Genomic DNA, 19,267 nt, shown 5'->3' on the forward strand with positions numbered 1-19,267 from the left:
TAACCTTTTGAAATATATAGCCTTCAATAACTGTCGTTTCCTGCATTTGAACAACCACTGAACAATCAGATGATGTGACACAAGTGATGATATGTAGGAGAAAGTACAGATAAATAAAGAATTGTAAGATTGTGCCTAAAAGCGCTGTAGAGAATGCTGGAGGACAGGACTAAAAATTGAGATCTCCAGGCTGATTACCAAGACCTAATGCACTAACGACACTGCCTGTGCTCCATGTGATGAATGGATTTCACTAGGTTTAAGAGAAGAATGCATGTTACTTCAGAAAAATGAGAGAAAAGAGTAAGGGTACTTAGACATGTTGTAACACCCATACATAGTCATGGTAGCAGAGTGTCCTACAACCCTCATCAGTTATGAGAAGGAACGTGGCAACAGGTAAAACAGGGGTCAAAAGAAGTTGGTATAAGTGTTCATATGTGTATTTATGATGTAGGTCATAGAGACATCAAATGTATGCTTAGGTAGGACATGTGACATATTGTTCTAATTAAGCTTTCTAAATTATCACAGCTCAAAGTGTATCCCTAAATAGATAAAGATCCATTAAACAAGTGACCTGCTGCATGTCCAAAAGCTCTGAGAGGAGGTCTGCGGAGAAATGTGACGCTTCATCTTGTAACAAATGTCCTCAGCAGCCTCCCAAGAGTCTCCCAAAGCCGCAGCCATGACATCAAACGCTCGCCAGTATTTACATGACCGGGAAGTGTCCAGAGAAGTGTGTGTAAATGGCTAGAAAAAAGCATGACCAAGCAGAGCCACCCCCGCTGCTGCAACACATTGCTGCTGGACGCGTTTTCAGCGCGGAGTAGCTATGTGCGCCGGGCGCCGAGCAGAATAATCTGTTTACAGTGTGTGCGTTGATGGTCATTTTTTATGATGCTGTTTAATCCACGGTGGTGGTGGTGGTGGAAGAGGAGGAGGGAGAGTGGGCTGTCTAGCAGAGCCCCAGACAAACTGGCTCCAGTGGCCATCTCTGTAGGCTATAGGCTTCTCTATTTGAGCAGAGAGACAGGTGTAAATCTTTGCTGCGATCTTTACTCTGCACTCTCCGCGACACTCACCTGAAGGTAAATAAATGGTTTATGGCCAAGTAAATGAACCACCTCTCTGGTTTAGTGTAGCCTACATAAAGAGAGAACACCCCCTCATGTTGGAAAAGACAACATCTATTAGTTGTAAGTCTAGAAAAAAACGAATTTAATTACATTTGTCAATTCTGAGAAAAGAGAATTAAAACATGTTTAATGAGAAAATAAATTCCTAGGCTGTTTGTATAAGCAATTTACCTAAAGACACGTATTATAAGCTTCTCAAAATAAAAGTAGAGTGGAAAGGTTCGCTAACAATATAAGTTTTACGCACTCGTGTATCTAAAGTAGAGAGGTATAAACTTTGATTTATAATACAATATAGTTGTTAATTTAAGGCATGTAATGGGAATATGAAATAATTGTACCTGGCAGAGGTGTTTGAATATCTGTGTGAATACTTGCGCGCAATTATTGTAAATGGTTTTTGACATTGTCATGCGGCACCCCACGTCATGTCGTCGTGTGTGTGTGTGTGTGTGTGTGTGTGTGTGTGTGTGTGTGTGTGTGTGTGTGTGTGTGTGTGTGTGTGGATTAAGAGAGAGAGGGGCGGCTATTATGCCAAAGTTCTGCAAAGTAGGTCTGTGCCACTCTTGATTACGGACTGTTCGCAAAAGATGGTTGCAGACATGAGATAATGAGGTCCTGTGATAACGCGGGTCTCCTTTAAGTTTTTCCCATGAATCGAGACTGTCGCCAGTCCACAAAACGACACTGTGCATCGGCACCACGCTACTCACTTCTCATTTGTCGAGCACAAAAGCTGATCCACCCCAAATCCGCACTAACAAACCAGGGGCCGGGAGCAAATCATATAATGTTCAACCGTGTTCACTGCTCCACTAATTAACTGGAATCCCACCTTATTCCGAAATACAGTGACCAATTAAACTGCCATGTATGCCAAAGGTCTCCGGGGCCACAGTCGGTCGCCAGGAACATTTGTGAAGGTCTGCAGCTTCACTATAGGCAATGGATCTTATTAGGTGGGTGACCTCAGCGAGGAAAGGTTACAGACTTTTTCACTGCCCTCGGTTGGAAAACTAAGATGTTTCCTAATCGGATTTTAATTGGTTGGTTGGTTGGTGCCTGTGTCCTCTGTGTGTGTGCACAGATGGTTGTTGTATTTCAGCGCGGATGCACAAAAATGAAAAAAGGCTGAGAGGTTCAATCTCAGTATATCATCATCATATAAACTTTTACATCAACAAATGGCGTCATATACAGAAGTCAAATCAACAGGTGTTGACATTCGTTGTAGGTTTTTTCATTACTTTACACGATCATTTTCAACTACTTTACATGGCTGCAAACCTCTTGTTGCAATAGCCTCTTTGTTCTACTCCACAAGTTACAATAGGCTAAAATAAAGTTAGGAAGGTGGCCATAACCACAAATGACCGTCAATTCAACACTTCCCCCCACTAAACAGGGTACATTTTTTCCTACAGGCTACTTTGTGCAACCGTTGCACAGATTCAGCCTCCTTCGTGCTTATTCGAGGTTACTGTAGAACCCTATACAAGTTAAGCCAACCAGGTTCAGCTTACGTTCAAATACTCCCCCTCATTACCCCAAAAAGCGTCTTTATGCAAAACATCTGTAGGGACTTCAATAAATGAAAGCACAGCTCCTAACCGCATCCTATTCGTTTTGATTTTCATGTGGTTTTCGTGTATTGTCCAACTTAGTAAATACGGCCAGTCTCATATTTTAAATGCCACAAGTCTCATGGCGACTTGCAATTTGAACATGAAAAAGCAGCAAAGGCAAACAGCTAGTAAAAAAAAGAAAGACAAAAAGGTGGCTCCGAAACTGTCTAACTTGAGTCACATTAAACTCCTAAGATCAAAAGAAAGAAAAGGCTTTTTTTATTATTCCACGTCGGCGGATATAGCAGACTATAAGATGGTAAACTGGTAGTGTTTTGTCAAACCTAATAGACTATTAGGCTAACTAGGCCTATATACGGTACAGTAGGCTTTGCAATTCACATGTACAAGCCAGCAGCACACGCTCATATAGCAAATGTGCACCAAGCCAGATGAACCTGTTGACGCACACCATCAGTGGCTATACACCACAAACAAAAGACAAAACTTACTGTAATCTGCCTTCAGTATAAACACACAAGTTTAAACATTATTTAAATGCGCCTGTTCACATTCTGAGTAGTCCAAAATAATACACATAGGCCTAATAATACTTTCACTTTGCATTTGACAAAACGGATGCAAAGAAAGCTGTTTTCTACTCCTAAAAATATATATTTTGTGAAATAATATTACCAAGAAGGTAATACATGTAGCCTCATTTTAGAAAAATCTTATTTTTTCAGTAAAGTAGTACTAATTCAGTAAAGAAATATCTGATAAAGAAAAGACAACTCCAAACAACTTTACGCAGGGCTCCATACCCAGAGGAGTTTTACGCAAACATTTCCAAGGTATTATGGCTTCAACAGTTAACAGAGGGATCCATCCATCGCAGAGAGAAGCATGTGGGAGATTCAATTGACCGCACTCAATTTTGCCGCCGCTTGAGCTTGCCGCATACACTTCAAATTGTTGTTCTCGCTACTGACAAAACCGTTAATTCACCCAGAAACAGGAGGTCAAGTTTCAGCAGGAGCAGGAAAAAAAATGTAGCCTGCAACTTACAGGAACATTTGTGTCAGACCTCAAAGCTTTCTAAGAGCCCTCAGCTCTCCTAAAATAGTCAGCGAACATCATAAACATTTCACACCGGTTGTTTTTATTTATCAGTGTGCTTGAAAAAGGAAATCATAAGGAGGTCTGTAAGAGACATGTGAGTTGAGACATTTCAATATATCTAGAAATTCCCTCAAAAAGTAACACTTTTCTGTTAAACAGAAGTAATGGAACTATGAGGAATCTGACAATAAATTCCACAATTGCCAATTTGGAAGAGCCTATTTTTAACTTAAATAAAGGAAAATCTGCTTATACTTAAGAGTGCAAACCTTAATACTAAACTGGATTTGTTATTTAATGTGTGATACAAACTGATTTACATGGAAAGTAAAATGTCAGTTATCTTTTCCTTAAGGTCTCAAAATATTCTGAACTGACTGTAATTATGTTACCTCCTAATAAACTACAGTACACATTTTACCACTTCATTGAAAATTGACACAATATGCTTGATACATAAGTCTATGCTGTTTTCATTCTTTAGCTGCTGCTTCACACAACAGAGTAAAATAAACACTTGTGGGACGAGGTGCAGCGAAATCCACACTGAAAATGGGGGATTATGGGCTCAGGCCTGCACACAGCACCTATTGGGAGTGGCTGGAGAATCTTTCCCAAAATAACCCAGAAAACTCATCCCAGCAGGTCTGGAACAAGGTTGAACAGGAAAAAATGACGGACCACCTGAGGCCCAAATCCAGGAAGGCCTGGCTTACCTTGAGGGGAACTGACACCTAAGAGAGTTTTTACAAGGTCATTTAGGGATGGGGTACTGCAGTTTATGTAGCATAACTGTGCAGCAAAAATTCCTTAACTGCATTAAGGAGCTCCCTTGAAGCAACAGTCACAGCTATGATGTGCTGCATCTGTGAGCATGATGCCTGAAACCTCCTCATTTCCTATTGAACATCTATCATGGTACTTACCATGGATTTACTTTAAAGATTGGTATTGCACTTGATCCATTTACCTCAATCACCATGCTCAGTAATAAAATGTCTGATTGTGGGGCAGAAAGACATAAAAGACATGTACTCAACCGTCCCGTCAGTGGAAATCAGTGCTGGTTTCTTTTACCCAGCCTTTCAGACTGCATGGCACTTGCTTTTCCGCCTATGGTTTTCCATTTCAAAGCCCTATGTCTCCATGTAAATACCAAAACACAGTAATCCAATCTGACCCCATTGCAAATTTTCCAGAAACTATTGGGGGGTTGTGGGGTTGACATGAGCCACACACTTATCCCACTTAACCTCTAGAGAGAAGCCACCCTAACCCCTTATAGCCCAAGATTCCCTTGGTGGAGGAATGCACTGCTTTTACCGCTCTCCTCTTATAAGCACTGGGTCTTGAAGTTGGACTCAATGGTAAAACCTTATAACTTTGTGAGACTGTAAAGTCAAAGCAGCACAAAGCCGATGGTGGAGAAGCTAAATCGACAGCAGATATCCACATTAGAGCCCTGCCCACTGCAAACCCAAATTATTTTTGATTCAAACCCAAAATAGTCTAACTGATGCCTCTCATGAACATAGCAGGAACACTGTGCTAACTTGATGACAAATAACCTGAGGATTTTTCTGGTTCCTATTTGCCATTGTTTGCTTTTTAGCATGCAAAACTGGTTTCAGTAAGATTCTCGGTGCTCCGAATATGATGTGAAAGATGCTTATCTCCCATGTAGGCGAGTGGTAAGGCAAGCTAAAGACTTTTGACACATGGTCCACATCTGAGGCATTTACCACGAGCATCTTGATCCCACAGCTTGTAGCTACAGAGAAAGCCTGATGGCTGTTTATGGGGTTGAGCAGACAAATCTCCTGCATTATGCTCTACAGGTGGCGTATGCCACTGGACTGCTTTATTCTAATAATGTGGCGTACAATGTCCCTTTGAAAAGCAGCTGTTCAGTCCTTACTCTATTCTACAGCTACAGGTGTTAATGAGCATAGCTTGTTTTACTTGAATACGAACCATTAAGCAAGCATGTAGGGGGCTTCTGGCCAGACAATGCAAACTTATTGAATATGAATAAAACCAACTTGTGATTTCTGACCTAAATATATTATAAAACACCTAAATGCATGTAATCTTAATATTTAGAATGCACAGAAGATTTTAAGTCATAATTCAGGTCTAATTTATTTTGTGTATAATTTCAAAATATCTTATGAACTCATAAATGTGACATCAGATTACCTGTTGCCAATTCATTTATGAACAAATCGGATTGTTCTTTAAACTTTGTGTCAGGTCTTTTTAATGTTTATAGAGATTAGAAACTGGGCTTTTTAGCATCAATATTGACATATTTAGATAATGGATCAAAAGCAAAACATGCCATTTTTTTCCCGTTTTTCAATTACCTCGCCCTTAACTATGTGGTAGTAACATATAAGTTACGAGCCTGAGTCACTGTTGATGAACAGCCACAACTAAGGGAGCAAATGTCTCCCTAGCACACTGCCATTTTCCTTCCGTAGTTCAATCCGTAGTCAAAGCACTGCCATCAATAAGCACATCCCCTAATTAACTAAAATTGTTTTTCATCAATACCTATAACTGGCCGGCACAGAAAGTCCTGACACGGACAATTGATCAACAGGTAAATAGTTTTTCATTCCTCCTGTCAATTGACAACAACATGTGTGTGATTCTGGAAAGTGGATTTTACAATCTGCACCCTTTTGGGGTGATATAGCCTCAATGGATTCATTTTAGCCCCACCTAAATCTTGGAGGTAAATGGTTTGCATTTAGAAAGTCATTACGCTGTCAATTGAACATCTCCCCTCCACTTTGTTGGGATGTCCATAATGAAGTTTGGAGTCATTCTAGTAGTTGACTATACCAATCTTGTGATGTTTCCTTTGCCTATCATGTCGTGTTAGGGCTGACGACTCTCACCAGACAATCTCCTCCATTCAGGAGCGGTGCCACCAAGTCTGTCTTTGCTTATCATTAACAATCTGCAAATAAACAGGACAGCATACATTACATCACTTGCAGTTCCATGATCAATTCCAGGAATGTCTTTGAAGCTTTGCTTAATGAACCTACACAGTAGATCTGTTGTGTGTAGTCAGGGCATTCAGGCTTCATAACCCATGACCTTAATGCAGTTTTTCTTCATTGGTAATATTGGGAGGTTAGCAAATGTAATAAGAATATTCAATAAAAACACATAGTGGCAAGTTGAAATAATTGCATTGCAGAATCACGTGAAAGAAACTGCTTTTTCACTGAAACATCTAAAAGCACATTCTTCGAGGATAACTAATTGTGTGGACAGTACTGTATGATGCTTTAGCATATCAGACAAAACACAAGCTGTCCCTCTGTCAGAAATCACCCACCCACGTGGAGTGAGAGACTTTAGAGCCTGTCCAGTCAAATATACTGCCCCTTTTGATTTTGATATGCATGATCTCTGTAGATGTATAAAAAGGGAAGCGCTGACAAAGTTGGCTTCATCAATCAGTATTGTCAGCTCAGACCTTTTTATAGCCTCTTGGAGTCCCTGAGAGCCCTAACCCTGTAAAAGTTTATATAGTGTATTGACCATTCTCTACTTGCTTAGCTAATGAAGCCAGCTTGGCTAAAGACACTGAGAGGCTGCCGCCATGTCAACACCGCTTCCTATTTGATGACACCTTCCACTAAATTGAAATGTGCTGATAATAGGGGTGCGTGTTTAAAGAAGAATAAGCCACAGTAATTGACACAGGCCTGACCTCACTTGCACAAAGAGAAGGATGGAAGGCTCTACGTAGGCTGGTGGAGAGCAGCACCTTCATTTTGGGGCTTATGCCATGTAAAGGTTTAGCTACTGGCTTACTGTTAATATTTCCATTCAGTCAAATGCTGCTGTGGCTTATCAACAGCTATCACATTTGTTTTCTCTAGCAAATCAATAGCATGCAACACATAAGCCAAATACCCTTGTGCATCTGCCCTGGGCACTAGACCACTCCACTTACACACATGCACATATAGCTGCTTTTCAACACATATACACATGTTTCAAAAGACACTACATTCTAGCCAAATCTATGTTGAAAACAGTACTGTGGCAGGTAAAACTCATGCTGTACTGAATAAAACATGCATCTCACTCATACTTGTATGCATGAGCAGTGCTGAATGGAACTTCAGTTGAAGTTTATGCTGTCAGAGGCTCCCAATATGAGCCCTGAGGCATTTACTGACTATGTCAAGCTCCGAACTTCAAACCAGCTTCCATACATTTCTAGCAACCAGGGTGCAACAAGTAGCTACATCCCGCCTTTTAATGTTTAAAAATACCAGAAGAACAGATTCACATTGGACGACTGATGCAAAATACTGAACAGAGCACGTTGTCAGGATACAGGCCTATTGCTTCTTGTGTGAGAATTCACTGTGCATGGTCCCCCCTCAAGGACTTTGAGATCCCCCACCGCTTTGGAACCAAAGAGACAGACAATTGACTGAGAATTGATGGTCAATATTTATCCAAGTTGGCTGACTGGCCACGGCTCTCTAGTTTACTTGTGAATTTGTGGTTAAATAGCATTTTAGGGAGCACTAGTGTGGCTTTGTGGGTGCACATATCTTTAGAGGCTTTGCAGTGAAGCAATATAGTGCACCCAATAGTGAGTCACTGCAGGCTTGTATTTTGCGTTTTAGCTGAGTATGAAGTCTATAAGATGTATTACAGCTTAACCTTAAAATGATGTGACTGATAGCATAGTAGTCTAGGCACTGGACAAACTGCATTCTACTTGACATAACCGATAAACATTTGCTCAGATAGAATTAAGAATTGTATTATCAATTACACCTACTTGGTGCAGCCTGTGCAAGTCTCACTTTGAAGACTGGGACTAAAATGTTATTGTTTCCCAGAGACACTTGTGCCGGGAAAGCTTGCTATATTTAACAACAGAATTGATTGGTATGATTCAAAATGCAGACGTTTTGATACAAGAATTGATCAAACACGAGCAACAGTGAACACATCCTCATTAGCCCTGCTGTTCTGCGTGTGTGCGCGCAAACTTGTATTGTAGGATTAGGCTCCAACATTTTATAAAATGCTATTTCAAGTCAAAATGAAAACATCCACTAGAGCTGGAGGCGTTTTGCCGCTCATCCAAAAGGTTTCATCAGCTCCTCGTGTTGCATTGATATAAAGGAATCATAACTGACTTCACACAGTTGGGAAAAAAAAAGTTGGAATGAAGAGCCATAGTGGCGTGTAAACTATGTCTAAATATCCAAGCTGACAATAAAATTAAAATAAACTTCATCCATTTTTTTCAAGTCTTACAAACAAAATAAACCAAAATAAATAGCATAGCCTACAAAACAATTAGGCTATTGAACGTTTTTTAGCGGCATCATAACATTTTTATAAACATTAGGCTACATGAACTTAAATCATCGAGCGCCTCATCCAGTCACCCGCTATTTTTCTGAGCTATGATTTCAAAGGAGGATGTTACAGGAAACGTTGTCTAAACTCGGCTGCATTTCGGCGCTGTTAAATCTCTAAAAAAAAAAAAAAACTTACTAGACCGCGAATTGAATACTGTTAAATCACAGAATAGGCCTAAATTAATTTATGAATGACTAAAATTGTGTTCGCGATATTCAAAACATTAGAATACTAGTGTGCTGTGGGACAGAGACAGCCCCACAGATCATAACATCTCGCCGACAAAGCGAGCCGGTTCCCCGGCTTTGATTGTCTGCTCTCTCCCCTGCGCTGGCTCTCACAGACCGACCGATAGCGCAACTTCTATAACGATGTTGACATATTCACACTACACTGACTGGGGCAGGGTGGTGTTTCACGGCAAAGCCCTTTTTGAGTTTCCAAACACCGTTTTATAAGTCTGAAGTCTGTCCCCTCCACCCGACCTGTTAAAACCACGCCTACGCAGCCACACAATTGGTCCGAAAGCGTCAAAGAGCCAATCAAACGGAGCGCTGCTACTCGTAACATGCAACACATCCATACAGTATGAAGCCCTATGGGCCACAGAGGCGCTAGGAAAATCACGGAGCTGGGACCTTACCACCTCTCTCTCTCTCTCTCTCTCTCTCTCTCTCTCTCTCTCTCTCTCTCTCTCTGGCAGTCAGCGGACTCCTTTCTCTGCACACGTCTTTCTCTGAAATGTGTGTGTGCGTGAAAGAGAGAGGAGGAATAAAGTGTGTGTGTGTGCGTGTGAGGGTGCATGTCCGGAGCAAGTAAAGGCAGGGGGATTATTCGGCGCTATCGAAATATTTCAACACGTCGCCCTCGCTGCAGGACTGAAGCCAATAAGAAGGAACGCATTTTAACAGGAATGCCGATATTGTAAACAGCAGCAGAAGAGAAAGAATGCACAGCAGTCAATTAAGTGACTCACCCAAGTTGGTTTAATTCGACTACTGTCCGCCAGCCAGCGAGACACAGAAGGTGTCCGATGCGCGTCAACCTCTGAAGAAAATCGGTCTCGCAGCACTTTCGAAAAATAATGGAGAACATTTTTACATTTCTCTTTCCAGACTTTTGATCATAACACAGCAAACGACTGTAGTTTCCCGACAACTTGTGAAAAATAAGTGGATGCCTTTTTCTGCAGAGCTGAAGGAGGAATTTGCAAAGCTTTTCAACGCCAGACCCATTGTTTCCTCTTTCATTTTGTTTTATTTGCTCCTCTTACGCAGGCTTCACTGTTGGTAGAAATATTGTTTCACATCCAACCTGTCGTCTACAGTTGTTGCCTGCACTTGGATGAACTTCCTGATGAGAGATCCAGTCCTACAAGGATCAAGTATGGCATATCATCCGTTTATACCTCACCGGGGTCCGGAATTTGCCATGAGTGCAATGCTGGGTCACCAGCCTCCTTTCTTCCCGTCTCTGGCTCTCCCTCACAACGGCTCCTTCTCTCTGCCGGGCGCCCTGGGAAAGCCGATCATGGACCAGTTGATGGGAGCCGCGGAGACCGGCCTCCACTTCTCTTCGCTGGGGCACCAGGCAGCGGCCGCCCACCTCAGGCCTATGAAGACTCTTGAGCCTGAGGAAGAGGTGGAAGACGACCCTAAAGTTCACCTGGAAGCCAAGGAGCTTTGGGAACTTTTCCACAAGAGAGGCACCGAGATGGTGATCACGAAATCCGGAAGGTGAAAAAGATTTTTGTGTGTGTGTGTGTGTGTGTGTGTGTGTGTGTGTGTGTGTGAGAGAGAGAGAGAGAGTGTGTGTGTGTGTGTGTGTGTGTGTGTGTGTGTGTGTGTGTGTGTGTGTGTGTGTGTGTGTGTGTTCATCCCAAAAATATAATGCATTATCTGACATGATGAAGGGATTTGTTATTTTACATAGCTATATAGATATTTATCCATATGACACTTGGAGTTAGGTAGCCTATCTCTGCAATTCCTCTTTATATTTCATGCAACTCTCTCGAGCCTTTATTAGTCCAGTGTGTGTTAATTAAACTTAGATTGCAGCATAATTGTCTCACAATTGTCATGTAGATATTACATATATTACACGATATGTTTTCATTATAAAATAAAAACATGACCCCAAAATATTATAAATATTATATACGTTTAGCTTGGTAGAAAAACTGAGACAAAGCTGCGAGTTCCTGTGTATTTATACAACCTGCAAACTCGGAAGTCTTTGATAAACTGAACAAGTGTACAAACATGTCTTTAATGAAGGGAAATCAGTTGGTAGCTGTAACATTATATTTTTTTTTAAATAAAAAGAGGCTTGAAGCTGCTGTATTATTAATAGTAAGCCTCCAATTACAGTAGCTTCCAACTTCACGGATCTATAGGATTTTCTCATATAAACATCTGGCTGGATTATAATTCTATTGTTCATTTTAATGTCCGGTTTCTCAAAATTTTACATCGAAGGATTATCCCACTGAAATGTCAACTTTGAGTGTGTGGAGCTCTGACTAAATGATCGTCATCACAGTGGTAGTATGCAAAGACGGCTGCTGTAGTCTGTCTGTGTGTCTGTAAGCCTTTCAAGGCATTAAAAACCAAGAAACCATTCAAACAGCGTTGGCGTGTTGTCTACAGCTTAATCAGGGATATAGCCTAGTAGAAGAAAAAATATTTGCTTATTCGACTTCTCATTCGTGGGACACTTTTTCGGCTGAATTATCGTTAGCAGATAAATTAAGAGCAGGCTATAGGCTTTTTAGTTTAAATAAGCTGGATCATAACTTATAAAACTAATACAACACACGTTTTAAGATGAAAAGCATACATGTATGTACGTCTCAAAAATATTACAGCGTCTTTATATTGTTGAATATTGTAACCATATCTATCTCAATTTGCCACTGTTTATCATTTGTTTTCTTTTTTTTTTTCAGGCGGATGTTCCCCCCGTTCAAAGTGAGGTGCACTGGTCTGGACAAAAAGGCCAAATATATTCTCTTGATGGATATTGTTGCAGCCGACGACTGCAGATACAAATTTCATAACTCCCGCTGGATGGTGGCAGGGAAGGCCGACCCCGAAATGCCAAAGAGGATGTACATTCACCCGGACAGTCCGGCTACGGGTGAACAGTGGATGTCAAAAGTCGTCAATTTTCACAAACTCAAGCTGACAAATAACATCTCCGACAAGCATGGATTTGTAAGTTCAACTAATGTATGTCAATTTTCCTATTTATCAACTTACCCTTTTAGTAGCAAAATGTATTTTATATGTTGATGTTTTTATTTGTATTGTGTTTTATCGAAGCACAGGAAGTCATGAGTTCAAGATATTATTTTGAGGAAGATGTGATTCATAAAAGACATCATTACAAAAAAAATTAAAGAACATTACACATTTCATTATCTTGCATCATTTTATTTTGTAAAATTATTAGAAGTATTAAGCAAGAAAATTAAGTCTATATAGACATACCTGGATCTATAGCCAACTTTATTGAACCGATTAAATATTACACCATGATTTTTCTTTTTTTGCAATTTTTACAGCATAGCCTACTGTGCTGTTAAAATTGCAAATATTTACAAGATTTGATTCCTCTGAATGAGTTGACTTCTGATTTCAAATAAGAGCATTTTCAGAAAGTGATTTAATGAAATGTAAGGATATTCTGTAACAAGTGTACCTTCAAAAGTGCGCTTATCTTTGTTTGTGATTGTGTGTTGCAGACCATACTTAACTCGATGCACAAATATCAGCCTCGATTTCACATTGTGAGGGCCAACGATATTCTCAAACTCCCGTACAGTACCTTCAGGACTTACGTTTTTCCTGAAACAGATTTCATTGCCGTGACTGCTTATCAAAATGACAAGGTAAGCACAATTATTGCTCACAGGCTAACCGGAATATTTTCTCAAATACAGCTTGCGTTTCTTTCCCTGTCAGACGCCTCTCATGCTCTGCACCATTTTGTTGTCATAAAATATGAAAGACGTCATATTTCTCTGAGCCTGTGAGAGTGGCGTATCATAATGGGGGGATGTTGCGAGTAAGTGTCATATTCACCAGCTTGTGGTAGGAAAGTAATAATTCTGAGGAATGTTATATAGGTTGTCTTCCTTTTATTTAATCACGTGGAAAGGATTTGGCATAGACCCAGAATCTTTCTCTCTCTGCGCGCGCGTGTGTGTGTGTGTGTGTGTGTGTGTGTGTGTGTGTGTGTGTGTGTGTGTATGCATGTGCATGTGTGTGTGAGAGAGTAAAATTAAAAGGGTTGGGGGTTGAGAAATGAGAAAAAGAAGAGGGGCAACACTGTGCGGTTGAATGGAGAAACAGAAAGAAAGGGTTGTGTCAAGCATTTTGGTTGTGTCAGACTGTGCTGCATGGTAACATTTTATTCTCTGTGAGACATAAAAAGAATGAAAATCAACTCCTCAACCCTTTGATATTATTGGGAAACCATAGCAGCCTCCCCCCACTCGTGGTTACACTGCCGGAAGCAGTGTGGGAATTGAGTTTTTCAAAAGTTTATACAAAAAGCTGAATGTTCACTCATGGAAAAACGTGCCAACTTTAGGACTCGTGCTCTTTGTGCGCGCTTGAGAACTTATTATACATTTTATTATGTAGCCTTTTTTGTTTGTGGCCTGTATCTGCAATTGTTTGAAAAAAACGCGTTTAATGAGAATATGAAAGGTCACTCGCTAATATTTACGCACAATTTCAATTGTTTCAGATAACCCAGCTGAAAATTGACCATAATCCATTTGCCAAAGGATTCCGTGACACAGGCAATGGGAGACGGGAAAAAAGGTAAGATAAGGAGGAAAGTGTATTGCAAAAATAAAAAAATAAAATAAAAAGTCGTTACATTTATACACGGAGACAGACAGTGAGCTCGGTGGATTAAATCCGCGTCAAAGCTTCCTCATTAACCCACAGGGAGTGTGGCTCTTCACAGTGTCTAATCAAATGGCTTAATAGGCTAGAGTTCACTATAATTCTTATAGCACTGGTGGTAACCGAAACAGGGTGTTGCACAGTTGTTTTCATTACCATCTTCACTTGCTATTTTTTTCTCTCAAAACGTTGAATGCTTAAAATTAGATTGTGCTCGCATTGATAATGCGCAATGTGACATGCCAAGAGCGATAGATAAACGGGCCTACTAAAGCAATGGCACTGTAATTGATTTTTTATTCTCACCTGCCGCATAGGTGAGTCAGTCTATAGTCAGAAGCCTCAGTACTATCTCAGGTGTTTAGTTGAAATAAGCTATCACACCATATCATGCTGATATTGTTTTGGACCTGAAAGCTGTGATCCTCCGATAATAACCTGGGTACCTGTGCACAGGAAACAGCTGGCTCTGCAATCCATGCGTTCATACGAGGAGCAGCAGAAAAAGGAGAACGGGGCTTCAGACGACTCCTCTGGAGAGCAGGCTTCCTTTAAGTGCTTCGGCCAGGCCTCGTCCCCTGCCGTGTCTACCGCGGGCCCCCCACACCTAAAAGGTAAGCTGACAGACCCCACAAGTCACAGCTCCGATCACAAGTCGTGTGTCTCGCAATTTCTATTGTTGCAAGAATGTTTACAAGATAATGTGTTAAAGTAGAGTAAACTTTAGGAATGCCCAGCACATTTACACTGGGAGAATTGATAACAGTCTGCATTGACTGTTTTATTGAGACAGTAAAACATGATTATTATCACAATTAGCTGTCAAGCAAGATATCAGTCTACTTCAAATCATTTTCGGTCAATCTGCAAAAAAATAGGTTACACAATAAAATATATTCTAAAAACAAATGCCATGTACTAACGTAGCACGCCTCCAAATAGTATTGAAAGCAATGGGCAATTCATATTATAGATCATATTGGTCACCAATGTGGATTCCTACAGTGCAAATGTGTGTACTTCAGGTCTATTTCTTATTCCACCTGTGAGAGCCAGCTGCAATATGGCTGATAATGGGAGTCATTGTTTAGATAATTCACCAATGTGCAGAAAGACAACTGATCTTCTACCCCTCCTACTTTGGCAGATTTTTGTGACAGCGATGAGGACAGCGACGATGAGAGCAAAGATGGACACATCAAAGACGGTCCGGACTCCAGCAAGATTTCTACGACTACGAAAGACGGGAAAGATCATGAGTCTAGCCCAGCTAAGGGGCATCCCTTTAGTGACACTGACTCTACCAGCAGGACCCGCGACAGCGGCCCTAGGACTGAGAAAAGCCAGGCAGACTCGCGGCAGAGCCCCATCACCGTCATCTCCAGCACCACCCGCTCGGGAGAAGACTTCAAGAGCCCGAGCCTGGACCAGCCCAAAACGGACGAGTGCAGGTCAATAGGCAAAGACAGTTTCATGCCTTTGACTGTTCAGACTGACAGCCCGCACATAGGCCACTTGCATAATTTTGGATTTCCAACAGGCCTAACGGGACAACAGTTTTTTAATCACCTTGGGAGTGCGCATCCGTTTCTCTTGCACCCCAGTCAGTTCAACGTGGGAGGTGCCTTCTCAAACATGGCTGCGGGCATGGGACCCCTATTGGCAGCTGTGTCCACGGGAGGGGTGAGCACCATGGACACAACTAGCATGGCATCACCTTCGCAAAGCTTGACGGGATCGCCAGGCCTGCCCTTTCATCTGCAGCAGCATGTCTTGGCATCACAGGTAAAACCAGTTTTCTTGGGCCTAATAGGCCTACTTTCAGCCTCGAGTGACGCACAATGTTAAGTTGTAATGTACACTGTAGGCGTTGGAGGCCCATATGCTAGATTCAATATGTCAGATAGCCTACATATCTTTAATGCTCTCGTCATCATGTTCATGCGTTTGTTTTAACCATAACTGAGAAGAGAGTGTGCATTTTTTTGTGCTCATGAGTTTATTTTGTTTTATTGCCAATGGGTTCATATTTAAAGCAAATCTAGGCAACTGCATTTTGAGTGACTAAGCTATTATATCAACTATCATTCAGTAAGAAAAACAGAATGGAAAGACAGACGTGGCAACAGTTAGAGGTGTTAAGCAATCTTTGAGCTCATTAAGTCTGTTTTTAAGCCACAATGGCGAGTATTAAAAAGCCTCAGAGAAACAACATCATGTTTTATTATTCAACAAAGTTGTCTTTCTCCGTTTATTGTTGTTATTGGAAGTGTTATAGCTGCAACTTATCTTGCTTGATTGCAGCATCAGAAAATAGGATGCCTACACATTCTTGAACAAGCACCAACGCTGTTTACACGCTGGGCGGTGAAGCTTGCTGCATATTGTTTTGTTGGCTGGATTTGTAAAAGCCTGAGTGAATGGAAGCATTGAAAACACACTGCATTGCCCACGTTGATCAGATCAGAAGTTGTGTTGTCCATAAGCTAAGTGTCAGACAGCGTCATTAACAATCCATTACCAACATCAGTAAACTGTAACAGTAATCAGTAGGACTGAAAGTAAAGACCTGCCCGAAGTTAAATCACTATTTTCACGCATTTGAATCCAAAACACGCAGGAGGCTGGTAAAGAAGTTTATCATCATACATTTCCCCTCATTTTCCCTCTCTTTATTTTGTTTTGGCACATTTTGTGTCATAATACACAGTTGTTTTAGCTGTCTATAACACCAGCCTCATGGCTCACACTCAGTTTCTCCATTTCTCCACAGGGCCTGGCCATGTCTCCGTTTGGCAGTTTGTTCCCCTATCCGTACACGTACATGGCAGCAGCCGCGGCAGCCTCCTCCGCTGCCTCCTCCGCGGTGCACCGGCACCCTTTCCTGAACGCAGTGCGCCCCCGACTCAGGTACAGCCCTTACTCCCTCCCCATGACGGTACCGGACAGCACCCTGCTCACAACTGCCATGCCCTCCATGGCCGGCAGCAGAACCGAGCTAAAAGGAGACGGCATCGTCCCGGCCAGCCCCGTGTCTGCTGTCACCCTAGATTCCACATCGGAGGTGACCAGTCACAACAACATATCCTCCGGCTCGGTTTCAATGTCCCCAAAAACTTGCACGGAGAAAGACGCCGCCAACGAGCTGCAGAGCATCCAGCGCCTGGTCAGTGGACTCGACTCAAATCAGGACAGGTCACGGAGCGGGTCCCCATAGGGACATAGCACCTGCTTCTCGTTTCGTTGTTGTCGTGAAAAGTGAAAAGTGTTGACGGTGATGAAGACATTACCAGTAGGAGGACATCCTTGTAGATTCATGCAGGTTTTCAAAAAAAAAAAAAAGAAAAAAACTGTTGGACGTTTTAGTTTCTGAAATGCACTTTGGTTAATACACATCTGTTATGTATAGGCCTATTTTTTCTTCTTTTTTGTTGTTAAATTAAACAACACTTTTATCCTGTCATTTGAATACCGTACAAGTATTGAAACTGAAAAGTTGGCATGGGTGTGACTTACAGATTTAGGAGAAGTTGCTGCTGTGTCCTGTCTCCTAACTTTATTGTACACGAGGAGAAATGTGTTTTAATATGCACTCTGAATTGATTTGACTTATTTGAATTCACTACCGTTTAACCTACCTTATATAGACTGCTGTATTTTGTTGTACACTATTAATTGATCGATTGGCCAATTGTTGCATGCCCCCTAAAACCCCAACGGATGTTATTTTAACACCAAAAACATTTAAACGAAGTATGAAACATATTCTATTTGGAGTATAATTAACAACACTACCTTTGCTTAAGTTTCTTCTTAATTGGGTAATAACATTTTAACACAAATTAGTTTTTCTTCATGCCTTTTTGAAATCAGAACAAGCCTATTGACATGACTAGTGCTCCGGGACTAAACTATATAGTCCAAGCATGCGGAATTTACCCCAAATGTCCAACAGGCAAAGGGAAGCAGACATTTAAATGTTAAAAAAAATGAAAAGGTAGTATTGATTAAAGGTGTACATAGGGATATATAAAATATTTATGTAATTATTTCATATTGTTATTGCGTGTAAATACAACGGAGTAGTTGGTTTCTAGGGATCTGTTCTTAATTTATTGTCGATATACCTGTGTAAAGATAGTTTGTGGGCTTGTATCCTTTTGTTGATATCTGCATTTATACCCCCTCGTAAAATTCCTCCCCAAATATCCACTGAGCTAGTTATTCACACTCATGTGCCATTGTATTTTCTTTTGTCCCCGTGTGTGAAGTGCTACTGTTGAAAAACGAATGAAAAAGCGAAAACGCACTGCACCAATGGCTTGGAAAAAAATATATTATTTTCTTGAGACGAGCAAAAGAAGTGTGTTGAAGTGTGACAAATTGACTATTTTTCTGTTATTAAAATACTTTGCGAACCTGATCGTACAAGTGCCGCATAATCGAAAATATGAAGGTTTCTTTTGTGTTTCTTAAGTTGTCAATGGGTTATGTTGTATTGGAGTTATGTCTAGGTTACAACATCGACATCGTGTTCTTGAAAGTTTCAATAAAATATTGAAATGTCATTTTTTTAGTGTGTGTCCCTCGCTTTAGCCCATTACAGATGAGAATTACAGAAACTTTACAAATGTAAAGTCATCGGATTTAAGGCTGGCGTTGTAGAAGACATCCATATATATCTTTTTTTTTTTTTTTTTAAACTGCTACCAGCATGGTTGTACTCGGTTTTGGGGGATGATAAGTCTCTCTCTGCCCTCTTACTCCACTTCAGTAAACTCATGTGGACATATCCGTCTGGCTGTGTTCAAAGAGCCCAATTAAGATAACTCAGGGTGAAGCAAAGGCCCAACTCCACAGATCATACCTGGGATTCCTACCTGGACAAGGGACCGCGCACTATAACGGAGGGTTTTTTATTGGTCTCACGGGCGTCAATTGAACAGTTTGGCATTTAGATGTACAGTTCATACTTTTTATCTGATAATGGAAAGGAACAAATTTAAAGAAATAATCCTAAAATGTATTTGGAATTTATTTCCATGAAACTAAATTACATACAAGAAGCAAAGTGGCCAATATTTCGTTTGAGGTTGAGTTG

General features: G+C 41.0%; 1 protein-coding gene and 1 long non-coding RNA gene across 3 annotated transcripts in view; one reads left to right on the top strand and one right to left on the bottom strand.

The window, feature by feature from the left end:
- LOC144531798 (uncharacterized) overlaps positions 1-10,311 on the bottom strand; it is a 51,418-nt gene extending 41,107 nt beyond the window's left edge. The window contains exon 1 of the long non-coding RNA XR_013503257.1: positions 10,221-10,311. This is a non-coding gene — a long non-coding RNA (uncharacterized LOC144531798). The remainder of the gene's footprint in view (positions 1-10,220) is intronic.
- Positions 10,312-10,588: 277 nt separating this feature from the next.
- On the top strand, positions 10,589-18,728 carry tbx3a (T-box transcription factor 3a). 2 transcript variants are annotated; one of them, XM_078272101.1, is made up of 7 exons: positions 10,589-10,980; positions 12,195-12,477; positions 12,993-13,139; positions 14,003-14,079; positions 14,623-14,780; positions 15,314-15,951; positions 16,940-18,728. In XM_078272101.1, the coding sequence occupies exons 1-7, from the start codon at positions 10,589-10,591 to the stop codon at positions 17,381-17,383; spliced, it is 2,139 nt and encodes a 712-aa protein (XP_078128227.1). In that variant the 3' UTR covers positions 17,384-18,728. The 2 variants fall into 2 exon arrangements, with proteins under 2 accessions (XP_078128227.1, XP_078128228.1); XM_078272102.1 differs by having other exon boundaries at positions 12,195-12,462.
- The last annotated feature ends 539 nt before the right edge of the window (positions 18,729-19,267 follow it).

The sequence above is a fragment of the Sander vitreus genome, chromosome 16, assembly GCF_031162955.1.
Source record: "Sander vitreus isolate 19-12246 chromosome 16, sanVit1, whole genome shotgun sequence".
In the NCBI taxonomy this organism is placed as follows: Eukaryota; Metazoa; Chordata; class Actinopteri; order Perciformes; family Percidae; genus Sander; species Sander vitreus.

What these genes read in the sequence shown, in the direction of transcription:
- tbx3a (XM_078272101.1), top strand. Translation starts at nt 10,589, where the DNA reads ATGAACTTCCTGATGAGAGATCCAGTCCTACAAGGATCAAGTATGGCA. An exon ending in GATTTGTAAGTTCAACTAAT is followed by an intron (nt 12,478 to 12,992) that starts GTATGTCAATTT and finishes TGTGTGTTGCAG; the next exon opens with ACCATACTTAACTCGATGCA. An exon ending in AATGGGAGACGGGAAAAAAG is followed by an intron (nt 14,080 to 14,622) that starts GTAAGATAAGGA and finishes ACCTGTGCACAG; the next exon opens with GAAACAGCTGGCTCTGCAAT.